General features: G+C 38.9%; 1 protein-coding gene across 15 annotated transcripts in view; it reads right to left on the bottom strand.

Annotated features, from left to right (window-relative positions):
• NAV3 (neuron navigator 3) overlaps window positions 1-13,117 on the bottom strand; it is an 892,975-nt gene that overhangs the window by 92,342 nt on the left and 787,516 nt on the right. For 11 of the 15 annotated variants that reach the window (XM_060412470.1, XM_060412471.1, XM_004006210.5 and 8 more), the window contains 4 exons: window positions 7,716-7,848; window positions 6,788-7,058; window positions 4,940-5,648; window positions 2,434-2,922 (listed from right to left, as the gene is read on the bottom strand). In XM_060412470.1, coding sequence (XP_060268453.1) covers window positions 2,434-2,922; window positions 4,940-5,648; window positions 6,788-7,058; window positions 7,716-7,848 — 1,602 coding nt within the window. The remainder of the gene's footprint in view (window positions 1-2,433; window positions 2,923-4,939; window positions 5,649-6,787; window positions 7,059-7,715; window positions 7,849-13,117) is intronic. The other 4 variants (XM_060412472.1, XM_060412473.1, XM_060412474.1 and 1 more) reach the window with 1 other exon arrangement.

The following is a 13,117-nucleotide window of genomic DNA, read 5'->3' as shown; positions in this document are numbered from 1 at the left end:
CCAAGAGGGCAACGGGGATAAATGAAGTAGAAATGTTAATTAACAGTCTGAAGAGGACAGGCACTGTTTGTCTGAAGCCAGTAAACGTGGTACAGGGTTTTAAAGGCAGGGTAGCTAGATCTGACAGTAAAAAACAAGCCAGATGCTTTAAAGTTGGCTACAATTTAAAAATTTTTAAGGTTTGGTTTGGTCATAAAACGCAAAATGTACAAAACAAATGGGAACTAATAGCCAAAGGCTGCTCTGATCTAGAACAGTTAGAGGAAAAAACTGTTAAATTTTAAATAATTTGTTTGTGATACTTTAATGAGGAGAAATTTAGACCAAAATTAAAATCTATATGAAAGGCTATTTATTTAATAGTATTAGAATAATAAATATCAATAAAGTCTTCTGAAATTATAAATCAACAGGAAAGTCATTAACTTATATACATCTCTATTATATCTTTCTAATTACTTTGTCTAAAATATTTATTTTGGCCCATTTTCTCTTCAGTCAGTCAGTTCAGTCGCTCAGTCATGTCCAACTCTTTGCGACCCCATGAATTGCAGCATGCCAGGCCTCCCTGTCCATCACCAACTCCCGGAGTTCACCCAAACTCATGTCCATTGAGTCGGTGATGCCATCCAGCCATCTCATCCTCTGTCGTCCCCTTCTCCTCCTGCTAAACGTTTGGCTTCCTTAGTGTTCCCAATATTATGTGGACTATTGTAATTAAGTCAGGATCTCTGATAGGATCTAATTTTCTCTTCGAGGGATCACTTAGTTCTTGGGTGTACTTTAAAGGATTAGGATGAATTGCTATTGCTTGCAATTTTGTTCACAAGAAAAAAAAGCACAACTTCTTATATCAAAATTATTTCAGTCAAGTAATTTATTGGAAGAAACTAGTTAATGTTTATATTGTATACCGTAACTATGAAGATAATTTGCTTTTTCATAGTTTAATAGTCATGAATATATCTTACTAAGAGTAAAAGGTAAAAATTTAACCTCTTCAAAATTAGTTTTAAGACTTAGTTTAGAAAAATTATTTATCTGTTTATACCAGAACACATCCATCTGTAAAACTGGTCTGTTTGAATTCTGAAAACCAAGTTTAAAAAGAAGATTTGTTTAAAGAGAAAATTAACTGTATATTTGTCAGTGTATTTCCACAGCTAAAATTATATATATACTGACTTCTGCTAGAATACAGATCAAAGGAAAATATTAACACCACATTTATACTGCAGCTATAAAGCTCATCAGTATTATCAACTAGATTTATTTTAGAGTTACTTGGTTACAAATAATTACTTGACCACTTTCCTGTATTTTAATGTACGAATGCCAAAGAAATGAGTTGATGGCTAAATGGTCAACTTGTAGTCATGATAAAAACAATCAGTATTTTGGAAGGTGAGTATTGTTAACAAATAATAACCTATTTGCAGCGTGCCATGTTTGAAGTGATATGTCATCATCAACAATAGACTGAATAAAAGTTTGTGAAAGTTATCAGGCATTTTCAGTGACCTTCACTTTCACAAATAACACAATTAAGATATACAGCCAAGGGCATTTCTGAAAGCTTTAGGTGTGCCGAGAAACAAACAGCACTAAGTTCATCATGGAAAACCAGGCAGTTTTAAGATACATTCCTGGGGAAAAGAATCAGTACCACAATACCTGAGAAAGGATTTTTTAGGGAGGAGAATCCAGAGCCTTCTTGGCCAACAGAGATGCTTTCTCTTAAGTATATTAGGTAAGGAATGCCTTAGTATGGTCATTTTAAGTTTAAAGGAAAACAGTAATTAATTAAATCAATGAGAAATATCTTGTAATGTAGTTTAAAAAGGGCCTAATAAAAATGTCACTAGAGTTGTAATTTTGTCTAAGAATTCATATCTGACAACTGATCTTTTCTTTTCCAATTCAACTAGGATTCCTAGCTATCCATTTGCTATTTTTCCAAAGAAATGCTAATAAAGCCAACTGAACATTTTACTCTGAGCATAATTGTAGAATCCATTTAGATTTGATCTTTAAATATGCTTAAATCATCCTAAGGAGCTGTGTTGTCCTAGAGCTCAAGCTAAATCATTGTTGTGTCTTGAGAAAACATCATTCAATACATAAAAACATGCCTTGAATTTTATTTAAATTGGCTAGTGGGTGTATACGTATGCATCATACCAAAAAACTAACTACTCAATTGTTTATGGATCCTTAATGGTTTTCACCTTCTGCAAATGTGGTAGTAACACCAAATAAAAGGCCCAGTATTAATAATCCGACATCCCTTTGCAAAGTGGCACTCTCACTGAAATTTAAAAAAACAAAAACAAAACCAAAAAAAAAAAAACAAAACTGAATGCAGGGTATGGGTAGGTACAGTGTGGGGAGGAGGGAGGTGAAGACTTCAGCAAGGCCTCCAGGAGAGCTCACCTTTCTGAGAGAGTAGATCTCACACTACCAGTTCTCATGAGCAGGCTCTGCACCTCGTGAGTGCCTGTGGTCAGTCCAGACAGGGAGCCATGGTGGCTGAGGGGGAGGTCAATGGACTCAGAGCTCGTGTGGAGGCTAGTCATGGACTGGTAGCTCGGAGTGTCCTTGCTGCCAGCAGAGGAACTGCTCAGATTGGCAGCCCACACGAGACCACCTGATGTGAAAGAGTGAACCGATGCTGGGCTGGACGCCAACGAGTGGCTTAAGCTTATAACGTCTGCAGTGAGGTCTGAGGGTTTATTGAAGAGAGGGCTGCTGCTGCCACTGAGCCCACCAGCACTGCCCAGGCTGCCCGTACCAGACGACGGCGACTCCAGACTGCCTTGCCGCGCTAGTGTGGTACTGGGACTGGGCATTACAGAGGAGGATTTCACACCCTCAGTATTAGGTGCGGAGGCAGGTTTGCCACCTGCCTTGGCACCAAACAACCTAAAAGAAAAACAAATAACAGCTTCAGTTGTTCCGAGAAACTGACATCCACATTTAATACTTAGGGTTATAGTACATAGAGCCAAGCGTGCTCTGGTGGACAGGTCACCGAGCACTTCCTGTTGATAAGCTTGATAAACTTGATAAGCTTGAACTTCCTAATCTCTCTCTCTTATTGCCGTAGGGGTAAACTGGTACTGGGCTGCCATCCTGATGATGGGGGGACGTGGGCCACACAGAAGGAAGGGTAAGCCAAACATCAAAGTCCCTGGTTTCCGCAGTTAAGTAATCATGAGAGTTTTTTTGCAAAATTAAGTAGTTTGCACATACTTGCTACCTATTTATAGAACCATTATAATGAAACAACTTCTACGCATTCGGTATATAATATGAAATTATTCTTCTTTTCTTTTTTTTTTCCTTCATGTTGTCGGCTTATTCAAACTCTAGAAGGAATGCTGAAGGCAAAGTTTAGGAGTCTGTGTTGTATGGCTGGGGTCCTAAGTGACTGTCAGAGAGGAGTTGGTTAGAAACAATATTGGATACTGTCGGCAACATGTCAGTATGTCTGTAGTTTCCCCAAGAAAGGCCAGAGGGTCAGATGTCAGTTGCCAGTGCTATTCCAATACATATTTATAATAGTGATTTGAAACATGGTTGGTGCTAAGTTAGATGTCGGAGTTTCTTCAGAAAACATTTTAGTTTTGTAAATGAAGCAGATGATATAATTGAATTCATGTAAATATGGAAATAAAGTGTGATATGAAAAATGACATAATGATCACTAATTAAGTTGCAATGAAATCGTTATTTCCCATAGTGAAATATTTTATGACGAATAAGAGAAATTGTTTCATAGGTAATGGGCCACTGGAGGGCACTATTGGCTTTACTTAAGCAACGGAAATATTTACTCTCACTACAAGTGATTACTCTTTGCAATGAGAATCAACATTTCAAAACACCACTTCTTCAGGATTAATGTTTCTACTGTGGAATATAAAACCTCTAGGTCTTTCAAACAATCATGTATCTGAGATTACTGAAATGTAAAAGTAAGTGTTTCAAGACACTATTTCCCAGATATCAAGGCTCCTGGTTTAGTCAGTATAATAAAAGCAAACATTAAAAATACTAAACATAATCATGTAATGGATTATAAATGGACTATAAATCATATCCTGTCATTTCACAGACAAGGAAACAGACCCAGAATAATTTAACTGTCTGTACTAAATCTTTACCTGTATGTATTTTCCTGCCACTTAAAACACATCAGTATTTAAACACACTGATATTGAGAAGGAGAACTCAATATATTGAATATCAAAAACAATCCCCATGCAGAAACCAAGCCCTATAGGTTATTCAAGTCATATCAATGAAAGCTGATAATGAGTTAGAAAACCTAGCACATTTCTTAGTTATAATCCTATGCCAAGCATCTAAAGGTTTTCAAATTCTGTCAATCATATCATACCTTGACTTTCATTAAGATTTCAGGATATGGTGCTACATAAATCTGTCCTCTGTGATCCAGTACTGTATAAAGAACACAACTTCATCTATGTTCATGATTAACATCAGCTCATTAGGAGCCAACAAGATAATAAACACTAGAAATGGATACCAATAGTCATAAAGACCTATTTTATTTTATTAACTGTGTAAAGATGAAAATCTATTACAAGCTACTGTTTTATCACTCCCCCAGATACTACCATCTGCTTTTACTCATAAATGCTGTTTGTTTTGCTGTGACAATAGTGAAACTGCAAAGTTGGAGCATTTCTCAAAATGAGCAATATTTTTCCACTAGCTATTTATAGCATCGGCTTCTGAAAACTCATTGTACTCAGAAGCTGACTTAGAATCTAAGTTATATGTACCATACACTGAGGCTATACGCATATACATACACATGGAGGATATACATCTTTTATAGGACAGGCTATGGGACACACAGATATAGATAAAGCATTACATGTTGTCCCAGCACCATTTTACGCTTTCTTACCTTCGAAATGTTGGTGAGGCAATGTCAGGGTACTTGGACCCTGGCTGCCTGAGCCCTTGTGTCCCACAGGCACTAGCAGACGTGGGGCTGGATTTGGGGGAACCTGACAAAGACACGCTCTCTGAATCTGAGACTGCAACCTTTTCTTTCTCCTTGTCTGTCTGGTTGACCGTGACGGGACTCGAGCGCCCTGAGCCGATCTTCGTGGGTTCTCTCAGTTTCGAGGTGGTGGCCCCGGCTGACTTGCTGCTGACATTGGAATCGATACTGCTGGTGCTGGATCTGTGGCCGCCTCGGCCGGGAATGCCACTGGCGCTGGATTTGGACGGGCGGGGCAAGCTGCGGTACTGCAGGGAGGTTTTGGTGCTAACATGCAGCCCAGCGTCGTCCTGATTCTGTGACCCATCCAAGCTGGTTTTCCTCCCTGCGTTTGACTTCCCACCAATGGCAGCAGATTTGGGGATTTTGCCCAGTGTGGCTGAGCCGCTTGTTACGGTGGCCCCGCTGCTAGTGATCATGGCAGAGGACCCGACTCCACTCGGCTTCTTAAATCCAAAAGAGCCAGTGGCCGTTGATCTTCCAATGCCCGAAGGGGGCTTTTTCCCCTCATCTCCACTGCTCTTTCCTGCATCTGATGGAGACCTCTGTAGAGATGATCCTTTCAGGGGACTTTTTCCTTTCTCAGAAGCTTTGGCGTCATCAGTTTTCCCTAATGAGTGAGAAATATACACATTTATGTGCCTGCACATAATATTTCTTTAAACAGAGTGTAAAATGTGAGTACATCTGTGTGTGTGCTTAGTTGCTCAGTTATGTCTGACTCTTTGCGACCCCATGGACTGTGGCCCACCAGGCTCCTCTGTCCATGGGATTTTCCAGGCAAGAATACTACAGTGAGTTGCTAGTTCCTGCTTCAGGGGATCTTCCTGACCCAGGGATCGAATTCACATCTGTGTCTCCTGCATTGGGAGGCAGATTTAAACCACTGTACCACCTGGGAGGCCCAAATATATTTTTTTACTACTTAAATTCCTATTCATTATTTTAGCTCTAAATAGGCATGTACGCAATATATTCAGAAGATTAAGTACAAAGCTATAAAAATATGGCTGTTAGAGGAAAATGACTAGACAGCAAGGAGATAAAATGAAAATGCATATTTTTTGCTATGTATTATTGCCTTACAGCTTGCAACTCTCTTCCTTTGTAAAGATAGCACTTAATCTCATCAAACTAAGTGCTTGAGAAAGAGTTCATCAGATGATTGTGTTTGAAGGATCCTGGTACATTAGAACCTCAGGTGGCACTATTTATATGAGGCATCATTTTAAAAATAGGGAGAGCGTCTTAAAAAAAAAGAAGGATGGTACAATTTACAGAAATCTTTTACTCAATCTTTTATCAAGTCTAATTTCGAAATAATGTTTCAAATCTCCAGCCTTCCAACCCATTCGATTAGTGTGACTTTTCTTGCCTCTTAGAAGTGAAACACAGGGGGAGAGTTAACATAAATATTCCAAACTTTATAGGAAATCAGAATGAAAGCTCTCTTATTTTTTTTTAATAAGTGTGCTTATTTTATTTCCACATGACCAGAAATGACTGTGGCAAAATAAAACCCTCACCAAACTGTGATGATACCCTCTAGAGGATGCCTGGAGTGTTGTATTCATGTGGATGCATATGGTAAGGCACGTGAAATTTAGACAGAAGAAGTATTTATATGGAGAATTATTATATCGATATAAATAATTATATTTTTGATATAATTATGAAAAGCTGCTATTAAAGACAAGAAAGATCAAACTGAAACAGTTCAGCTTAAGAGCTGCCAGAAGACCAGCCTACCAGGTGTCTTGAGTACGCTGGTCCCAGTTTTCTGCCTGGATGGTGCTCCTCCTTGGGCTGACATGCCTCTTCTCCAGGACCCTGTCTGAGAAACAGCCAGGGAGGCTTTCTGCCCCGTCTTCTCAGGGTCTTCAGGAAGTCCAGAGGAAACGCCCTTCCACTTGCCACCCCCATCCCCATGGCTGTCAAAGTCCTCCTCGGGTTTTTTCAGCTCCTCGGTGCTCTCCCAAGGCTCATCTGTTGCAGATCGTTTCTCTGAATCTGTCTTCAGCTGTAAAGAAAATAGGACAGAAGAACTTTGTGCAGAAAAATCTATCAAGTGTGAATTGGGCCCTGGAATGTCCTTTCAGATAATTAGCTTAAAAAAAAACCAGCAGCAGTGATTTGTATTTCAAAAGAACTCCAAAGATGCCTCTATTTTTATCTCTCTGTTCATTTAAGTTTCATTAATTTTAGTCCTATAATTCTCATTTGCACATATTAGAGAATATCAGAAGAAATCTGTGCAGAAAACTTCAATTAAACACTCCAGAGAGGAAGGCATTTTCTATGTCAAATCTAACAAGGAAAAGTAAGACAAGATAAAACTTAATTATCTAATATTCATTCTCGATTCACCATTCTCAAGAGATTCAGCGATGCATCTCAGAGATCAATATAAAATGAATCACGAACCATCCAAAATTAGACAATTAAAAAATCATTTTTGGATTCCTAAACAAGTATATCAATATTATAAAGAAAGATATGCAACAGAAGGCTTCCTGGGTTAGACTGTAATCAATTGAAAGAATACATATACATAAGCTGCCTCAGTTTAATGTAATTATTTCAGACAAAGACGCTGTGCTATACTTTAATGCAATGTAACATAACTTGGGGGAAAATCTGGCAGAAGCACTGGAGAAAGAATGGAGGCAATTCTTACCTGAGTGTTCTTTCGGGACGGAACAGTGATGTTGGAGTAAGAGCTGACAGAGGATGTGGTATTCAGGTCATCAGTGCTGATGTTATCCAGGGTGTCGCTGAGACCACTGCTCACGGAACTGCTGTCATCCCAGCTAAAGACAGGCAGTGGCAATGACTCAGTACAGGGTGCACAACGCAAATCACCCGTATTTCCACTTAACGTGTATCATGTATTGGGAAAATAATTCTTTTTTTTTTTCAATCTTATGAAAAATACTCACTTTTCATTTTTGGAAAATCATACTGTTAAGAACTGAGCATAAACCTGAGAATAATCTTATCAAAGGTTTGCTAAGAATCAGTGCCTAGAGCAGATACAGGGGAAATGTTTATAAAATGAGTAAAAATAATATTGAGAGCCAAAGAATTGATGCCTTTGAACTGTCGTGCCGGAGAAGACTCTTGAGAGTCCCTTGGATAGCAAGGATGTCAAACCAGTCAATCATAAAGGAAATCAACCCCAAATGTTCATTGAAAGGACTGATGAAGCTGAAGCTTCAATACTTTGGCCACCTGATTTGAAGAACTGACTCACTGGAAAAGACCCTGATGCTGAGAAAGACTGAAGGCAGAAGCAGAAGGGGACGACAGAGGATGAGATAGTTGGATGGCATCACTGACTCAATGGACATGAGTTTGAGCAAACTCCTGGAGATGGTGAAGGACAGGGAAGCCAGGCATGCTGAAATCCATGAGGTTGCAACAAGTTGGACATGACTAAGCAACTGAACAACAACAAAAAATATTGCTATTAATACTTCAAAGCATCAGGGAAAAAAAAAACATTATACCCATAATCTTTGTTTTTCCCCCAGAGAAGACAATCAGAAGTCATGTAGCATGGAAGAATCCATCCTTTGTGTCAAAAAGTAAGAAGAAACACAAGCACACAAAAACTGTGCTTTAGTCAAGAACCAGAAAATCATTCCTTAGTCTTTCTCCTACCAATAACTACTTCCAATGATTTACCAACTCTTGAAGATTGAGACTTATTTTATCATAGCATTCCTCTTGCAATACTTCAAGATTTCTGACCTGGACAACATACAATATTCTTTCATCTGGCCTTCCTGCCTTCAGTCCTTCTCAATAAACTTCACCTGGTAAACTTGGGTCAACATTCAGAAGTTCACATCTAGCCATGTCACTCCCTAACTTAACACTCTTCAAAGACTTCTCTTTACCAAAGCTGTAGGTTCCACAGTATAAAGCTCCTGCCCTTCAAGGTGCACGAAGTAATCATTTGGGGCATAAGGAAAGTATCTGAAATTTGGAATAAATCTGTTCTCAATTGAAAGAAGAATAAATAAAATAGGCTATATCAATATTCATACGCAGACTACCACGGGAACCCTCACTCAATCAACATGTCAGATGATGCAGACGTCATGCAGGCTGACCAGGGTCACCTGATGGGAATGGGAACTCCATGGGAATGGGAACTCCAGAGAGTAAAGCAGTGAACCACGGCTCTCACTGGCTGGTTTTCAGTCTCCTGTGAAATACTGCTGCTCACCTGCACTCTATGAATTGATTTGTGTAAACTGGATACATATATCACATACAGACAAGAGTGAAGTCTCATAAAATAGACAAGTGGCTTTAAAACACCATCTGTAAGTAATCCACACAAAGAAGAGACCATGCATAACGAAAGGACAAGCTAACGGCAAAGGAAGGGTAAACTGGTAACTTTCCTACTCTGCTACATGTGCTTTCTGAGTCACACCATACATTAAAAACAATACGGATGGCTTGAGATCACAGAGCAAACTGACTAGAAATGTAATTATCAAGAAGAAAATTTGAAATTCGAATTTATAGAAAATATTGTTATTGACGAGATGCCCCTAGGTGAGCTACTGACAGCATAAAACATGACGACCAAACACATTTATAAATCATATTATTACCAGTAACAATTATGTATTTAATCACAGCAAAAGGGTATTTTGTTCCACTGTAGGAAATACCTGCCATTTGAAGCTGCTCTCATCTTTTGATTATCTTCCCCACATCTTATTTTGATAATTTCCCACATTAGGAGCCTTAGTTTCTCAAGACAGAATGTAAGAAACTCACATTTCCAGATTTCCTTATAAACAGATATGACACGTAACACAGGGCCTCACATGCACCCGCAGTTACAAATGAGAAAAATAATCTGGCAAACATAGTAGTAGTCATTCGATTTTTCTCTTATAAACACTGGCAGATACATGGTCTCTAGTCCCAGGGTTCAGAGGTTCCTGGTAGAGGAAGACGTGATGCAGGATCAAAGCCTGCAAAGAGCCTCATTATCCAATCACCTCAATTATTCCAACAGCCTTTTTAGATCACTTCATTCCTTAAATTAGATAGAGTCTGTAGTTTGAAACTAAGAACCTCTATCAATAACTCATAATTTTAAAAATAATATTTCTTCTTTCATATATCCTCTAGTTTTTTTTTAATGTTTATATATGCTATGCAATACATATACTGGGTTTCCCAGGTGGTGCCAGTGGTAAAGAACCTACCTGCCAATGCAGGAGACATAAGAGACGTGGGTTTGATCCCTAGGTCAGGAAGATCCCCTGAAGGAGGGCATGACAGCCCACTCTAGTATCTTTGCCTGGAGAATCCCATGGACAGAAGAGGCTAGTGGGCTATGGGCCATAGGGTCGCAAAGAGCTGGACATGACTGACGCAACTTAGCATAGCATAATACGTATATTCTCATAGGAATGTGTGCATATAATTATAAAATTTTAAATATACATACTTGAGCAACTACTTGTCTATTTAAGTAGTTATTTAATAGATTAAGCAATTACTAATTGCTATCTAATTAAGCAACTACTTATCAGATTCCTTTAAAAAACATATGGCTTTCCAAATTATGTGGCCCTAGACTACTTCTTTGGAGAAGGCAATGGCACCCCACTCCAGCACTCTTGCCTGGAAAATCCCACGGACGGAGGAGCCTGGTAGGCTACAGTCCATGGGGTCGCTACAAATCGGACATGACTGAGCAACTTCACTTTCACTTTTCACTTTCCTGCATTGGAGAAGGAAATGGCAACCCACTCCAGTGTTCTTGCCTGGAGAATCCCAGGGATGGGGGAGTCTGGTGCGCTGCTGTCTATGGGGTCGCACAGAGTTGGACATGACTGAAGCGACTTAGCAGCAGCAGCAGCAGACTACTTCTTCAGCTTAAACTCTCCATCCCCTGCCTGACTGTGTACACTTGGACTAAGAGCTGCATTCAGTTCCCATCACCATCACATTGTTTGCAACGTCTGCCTTTGACCAAGCTACCCTTTGGCCTACCTGACTACCTCATACTTGCCTTACAAAGCAATTCGAGCAACTGTCTTCAGGATAAGCTAGGGAGCGTCCTCTCTGCATTGTCATAATACTCATGAACAGACTAACAGGACTGGGTGCAGCACACTGTTTTACACATCTACAAACATGTGTATAAGTGGATCATTAGACCGTGAGTTTTCTGAGCACGGAACTGTGTGATAGTTTTCTTTGAAATTCTTCTATTTGGCAATTTCTACTGTATGGCAATGACTGACGTAAATGTTGAATAAATTCTCATGTTTTATTCAGGTTAAAAGAAACAAAATTACAGAGATAATCTTTCATACTCATATGAAATGGAGTTTTAAGAAATACTTATCAGAATATATTAAGTACTCAAAATTAAACAAAAAGGAAATTTTACCTGTTTTAAACAGGAATCTTTTTAAGGTAAGGATTTCTCTGGCAAGGAAGATAGAATCAATATTTCTAACTATAGCTTTCACCAATATAAATCCTAGCATTTGCAACTCAAAGTTAAATGCAACAACTCTTATGGAATTTTTAAAAATCACTTGTGTTTTAAAGCCAATTAAAACTTCAAATGATCACGGTGGCTTTGTGGTTAAAATAATATAAATGAGGGAATTCAAAATAAGATATGAATTTTCAATCTCACAACAGAAAAATTAAAAAATATATCAAATTAAGAAATATCATAGACATGAATAATCTGAATTTATCTTGGTGTAATGGAAAGAACAATGGATTCCTCATGGAAAGAACAATGGATTCCTAAAATGAAAGTTTTTCACATGAGCCTTTATTAGAGGCACATAGCTAGTCTTGCTGTTCTGATCTCCCTATCTCACAGGGTAGCATGGGAAGAAAATGAATCATTTATATGAACCAGTTTATAATACTTTACACTTTTCCGTCATCTCCTCAAACTGCTTTACCACCAAGATCTCAAATGTTGCAGTCTCATTTTTTGGTCACAATCTTCCATATTTCCAGCATTCTAAAATCTACCGATTCCTAATTTTTAAGACTATTTGATAGCTACTTCCTGTTGTCTACTTTTAATGGCCTTCTCGTGTTTTTTATGCCACTGATCTCTTTACCGAATGATGCAGGATCCAAAGATGCTGGAACAAACGGACTGCTAAAGTGAGAAGTACTGTATTCTAGCTCTTGCCACCATAGCGGTCTTCCATACCTGTCTTGACTTTGTTAATTAAACATGTTTTCCCTATTACTATTTTAGAAAATGACAACAAAGTAAATTAATGAGAATGAATAGTATAAAATATTATTATATATTTTTATAACATGTACTTTATTTTTCTGGGCTCCAGAATCACAGCAGATGGTGATTGCAGCCATGAAATTAAAAGACGCTTACTCCTTGGAAGTAAAGTTATGACCAACCTAGATAGCATATTCAAAAAGCAGAGACATTACTTTGCCGACTAAGATCCGTCTAGTCAAGGCTATGGTTTTTCCTGTGGTCATGTATGGATGTGAGAGTTGGACTGTGAAGAAGGCTGAGCGCCAAAGAATTGATGCTTTTGAACTGTGGTGTTGGAGAAGACTCTTGAGAGTCCCTTGGACTGCACAGAGATCCACCCAGTCCATCCTAAAGGAGATCAGTCCTGGGTGTTCAATGGAGGAACTGATGTTGAAGCTGAAACTCCAATATTTTGGCCACCTCATGCAAAGAGTTGACTCATTGGAAAAGATCTGGATGCTGGGAGGGATTGGGGGCAGGAGGAGAAGGGGACGACAGAGGATGAGATGGCTGGATGGCATCACTGACCTGATGGACGTGAGTCTGAGTGAACTCCGGAAGTTGGTGATGGACAGGGAGGCCTGGCGTGCTGCGATTCATGGGGTCGCAAAAAGTCGGACACGACTGAGTGACTGAACTGAACTGAACTGAATAATAACTGCATATAGATTCAAGTTACCTAACCTCATGTGATTTCTCAGCCGAGGTTAGATCTCTCACTTAGAAATTCTGCTTAATCCAAAAGTGATTTTCTTCAGATTCCAATGATATAGTTTTGG

The sequence above is a fragment of the Ovis aries genome, chromosome 3, assembly GCF_016772045.2.
Source record: "Ovis aries strain OAR_USU_Benz2616 breed Rambouillet chromosome 3, ARS-UI_Ramb_v3.0, whole genome shotgun sequence".
NCBI classification, from domain to species: domain Eukaryota; kingdom Metazoa; phylum Chordata; class Mammalia; order Artiodactyla; family Bovidae; genus Ovis; species Ovis aries.
This window is presented reverse-complemented; position numbering and strand designations above follow the sequence as displayed.